This window comes from Hibiscus syriacus, unplaced genomic scaffold (genome assembly GCF_006381635.1).
Source record: "Hibiscus syriacus cultivar Baekdansim isolate YM2019G1 unplaced genomic scaffold, ASM638163v2 tig00001802_pilon, whole genome shotgun sequence".
NCBI lineage: Eukaryota > Viridiplantae > Streptophyta > Magnoliopsida > Malvales > Malvaceae > Hibiscus > Hibiscus syriacus.
The window spans coordinates 102,005-106,150 of record NW_024061891.1 but is presented as its reverse complement, the minus strand read 5'-3'; the positions used below and the strand labels follow the sequence as shown (position 1 = coordinate 106,150).

At 33.9% G+C, this 4,146-nt stretch overlaps 1 protein-coding gene across 1 annotated transcript; it reads left to right on the top strand.

Annotated features, from left to right (window-relative positions):
- The first annotated feature begins 230 nt into the window (after positions 1–230).
- On the top strand, positions 231–1,841 carry LOC120134134 (zinc finger protein WIP2-like). The gene is made up of 2 exons (XM_039150608.1): positions 231–768; positions 1,345–1,841. The coding sequence occupies exons 1-2, from the start codon at positions 256–258 to the stop codon at positions 1,777–1,779; spliced, it is 948 nt and encodes a 315-aa protein (XP_039006539.1). The 5' UTR covers positions 231–255; the 3' UTR covers positions 1,780–1,841.
- Positions 1,842–4,146: the final 2,305 nt, after the last annotated feature.

The window sequence follows — 4,146 nt, the reverse complement described above, 5'->3', positions numbered from 1 at the left end:
ATGAATTCGTGACCATTTAACGGCTACTATATCATTTTCGGAACGCTATTTGATACACTGACATATATAATAAACCAAAAACATATTCACATTCATGACCATTTTCTTCCACCTTTAACAGTCATATTGTACTCTTGGTGTTTTCTTTCTCTCCGTCTTTTAATATATAAAAACAAATCAATCAAACTCCAAACTGTTCATAATTTCCATTCCTTTAAGAGAGAGAGAGAGAGAGAAACCTTGTTTTCCCCATCCATGGCTGACAACTCCTACTCTTTTTCATCAGGTTGGTTCAACTCCAACCCTCATCATCAACAAAACCCTAATCCTTACCCCACAAACTCCCATCCAAACAAAACCACCACTTTCAACCCTTTTCTTCTCCACCATCAATCATCATCATCATCATCATACCCTCCTTCCCCACCCATTAGAGAAGCTCTGCCACTGTTGAGCTTAAGTCCCACAAACCAAGAGGAACAAGACGATGATGAAGACCAACGACAACCATATTCACGCTCTTCCATGGATGATGATGAAACCGTCACCGTTGCACTTCATATAGGGTTACCGAGCCCTAGCGCTTCGGAGTTGGCTTCGGTTTTATCGTCTTCGTCTGAGTGTGCCGACAAAGACGACGAATTCCCGATTAATAGACTCCACAAAGGACAGTACTGGATCCCTACCCCTGCTCAGATTCTTATCGGCCCTTCACAATTCTCTTGCCCTGTTTGCTTCAAAACTTTCAACCGATACAACAACATGCAGGTAACATGAATCAAGGGTTTTTCAAATATTTTCTTAAACTTTCAAGATAATCAACCACAAAATTTAACTACATAGCAATTATATCCGGATGGATCGAAGGGGATCACAAAATTTAACCTAGTTCAGAGATTTAGTGTTTCCGATCGTTTTATGTTTATCGTGGTTGCAGATGTAACAGATTCTACTAAGGTATTGCGGAAATGGTAGTGGTGGATTTTTTTTTTCTAAATGGTTTGATTTTTAAAATAAAACTGCTTTTTTTTATAAAACAAATGAAATAGTAGAAAATTAAGGGAATAGTTGTCCATTATCCGCTAAATTGTGGCCTCGATCTACCGTTATTGGAGTGATTCTTTTTTCACACCGTTATTTTCCGTAATAGTAGTATCAGCCGCCTCCGTGATTGCTCCGTGATTGCAATATAACGGTTCTTATACCGCTATCCTACCGCTATTTGAATCCCTTAACATAACAATTATATCCGGATGGACCGAAGGGGAGTATGTCCTCTAAAAATTTCAAATCTAGCTGTTAACGTTCTAACATAAAATTCTGGGTAATATTTTTGTTGCTCAGATGCATATGTGGGGGCATGGATCTCAGTACAGGAAAGGTCCAGAATCACTAAGGGGAACTCAACCAACAGCAATGCTTAAGCTGCCATGCTACTGTTGTGCACCAGGTTGCCGGAACAACGTCGACCACCCTCGACCGAAGCCGCTGAAAGATTTCAGAACTCTGCAAACGCATTACAAGAGGAAACATGGGATAAAGCCGTTTATGTGCAGGAAATGTGGGAAGGCGTTTGCGGTGAGAGGGGACTGGAGAACACATGAGAAGAACTGTGGGAAGCTTTGGTATTGCATCTGTGGGTCGGATTTCAAGCACAAGAGATCTTTGAAAGATCACGTTAAAGGTTTTGGGAATGGTCATCAAGCTTATGGAGTTAATGATTTGGATGAAGAAGATGAGCCTGCGTCTGAAGTTGATGAACAAGAATCCATGCACTGATTCCATGTTAGGTTAAGTTTCTTGTAAATCTATTTGCTTTTTCAAACTGTTGATTTGATTCCGTAATTACAGAAGCTGAAACTATGGACAGTTGTTGCAAAAGTGGATTACTGATGCATTAGATCATATAATTAGCGCATGCTCATTGAAAATAATAGTGTTTCTTTTATTAAACTAAGCTAAGGTGATTACAAAGTAATATGTATTTTAAATATTCTTAAATATTTGATAATAAACAATCAATCACCGTGTTGTAGCCATAGCATATTGAAGCTTGTAGCTTAGTTTGGGGCTGGCAGGTTAGTGGAGAAGTGTACCAATGGCATCTTTGTTGCTATATAGTAGGTGGGTGGGTGTATTATTTGTTCGTAGTTTTTTCTTGTTGAACCGCGTTTTGTGTTGGCAGTCTCTCCTGTCGTAGTAGGGTTGTATCTGTTTAAGTTTTGTTTGGTGTAAGAACAGTTTCTTGGGGGGCTGTTCAGTCTTAAGCCTTGGTTTCATAACAGGGTATATGGCTTGAGTTTAGGTGTTTGGTTTCTTCGACCTAGGGTGTTGTATCTTTTCTTAGGTTAGGATATTCTAATTAAGTTCCGAGAGGTTTTTAACGAAACCTCTTATACTAGGTTTCATAATTAATAAAATCTATTTTGACGAGAAAAAAAAGTAGTATCTTAATTCTTTATACGTTAAATTATATGTGTATTTAATCTCTACACTTTAATTTAATATAATTAATTAAAAACTCAAATCCTTAACACCAATTTTTTTGCTCAGCAAATCCTTAACATCATTAAAAGAATTTGTTAAAAAAACAGTTCACATTATGAAGCCGAGATGATTTTTACTGACAATTAAAGGAAAATAACCTTTTATAATCGTAATTTTACTTTTTAATAGATGGGAGACTTCAAATTTTAGATTTTTTTAAAATAAAATTTTTACCAATACATTGTCACAATTTTCTAACCTAGTTCGTGGTTTAAATTAAAACATAAATTAATAATTATAGGAGATTAAAATATGTTAAATTAAATAAATTATAAGAAGTAAATCTCCAAGTTAATATAAATATGTTAGGATCAATGGAAAAAAATTTAATAGTAGGAAATAATAAGATATTCATTAGAAAAAAAACAAGGAAGTAATATCAGTCTTTATTTTTCTTCATCCAACGATTCTTTTTGGTGTATAACTTTTAATTTTACATTAGATGTAAGTGGATCTTAACTTATATTAGATTTTTTGACAAGTGAAAATGAATGATTAAGATCAATGATAAGAAATAAAGGGATTTGTCAATGAATGTTGACACAAGTGGTTGAAATTCACGAATTTAAACTTATAAAGTAAGTTCGAATCATATCACTATTACTTTTGATTTATTCAATGGTACTATAAAACATATAAAACTAAAAATTATTACACTATATTAAGAAATTGTAACTCTCCCTATATATAATTCTTCTATTAATCTTGTCTTGTACGGTCTTGAGTGCCAAAAACAGTTATCTTTGCTGAATAATGGGATTTTATTATTGAAGGCAGAAGATCATCAACCACTGAAACTAGTACTGGTCTCTCAGTCTTAAACTCTTTAGATTAATTAAGAAAGTTGAAGAAACATCTGCCATATTTATGGAGAATCCGTCACATCACATGAGATAGTTTAGATTCTTGAAAAGATTGTTCGGATATCACCCATTGTCCGTAATTAATTAATATGTTAGTTAAAACACTAAGGTTTGTTTGTTTGTCTCTTAATAGAATCATTCAACGTTGAATGTTGAACCGTTCAGCATTTAATGCGTTTGTTTCGTACCTCTGAATGATTCAGTGCTAACTGATTCAGCAAAACAGTGTTGAATGATTCAGCACAAAAGTACATTCTGAATGATTCAGAGCCATTATCAAACAACATGTCACATTCAGAGCTAATTCATATAGAGCCTCTGAATCATTCAACATTTGAATCATTTAGCATTTGAATCATTCAACGCTTAATCATTTTGAAGTAAACAAACAGCCCCTAAATTAAACACACGAATCAAAATCTTATATACTGTAATTGGGAGTAGATTTTAGTAGGACGCGATAATTATAAGTTAATATATATTTAAAATTATTAACACTTATATTATATAAATGTAATTGTATAAATTTAAATTCTCAAAAATTAATAGTAATATTTTTATTTATTATTAAGATTAGTTGATGAATTCGCCGGTGAGTATTGAGAAGTAGGGTTTTCATGCAGCAAATGAATTACTACAGTGCATATAAACACTAACTAAACTGTAGCATGAAACGACATTTCAATCCCATTTGTCCTTTTCTTTTTTCTGACACCAAAAGGCTTTTGAAGGAACT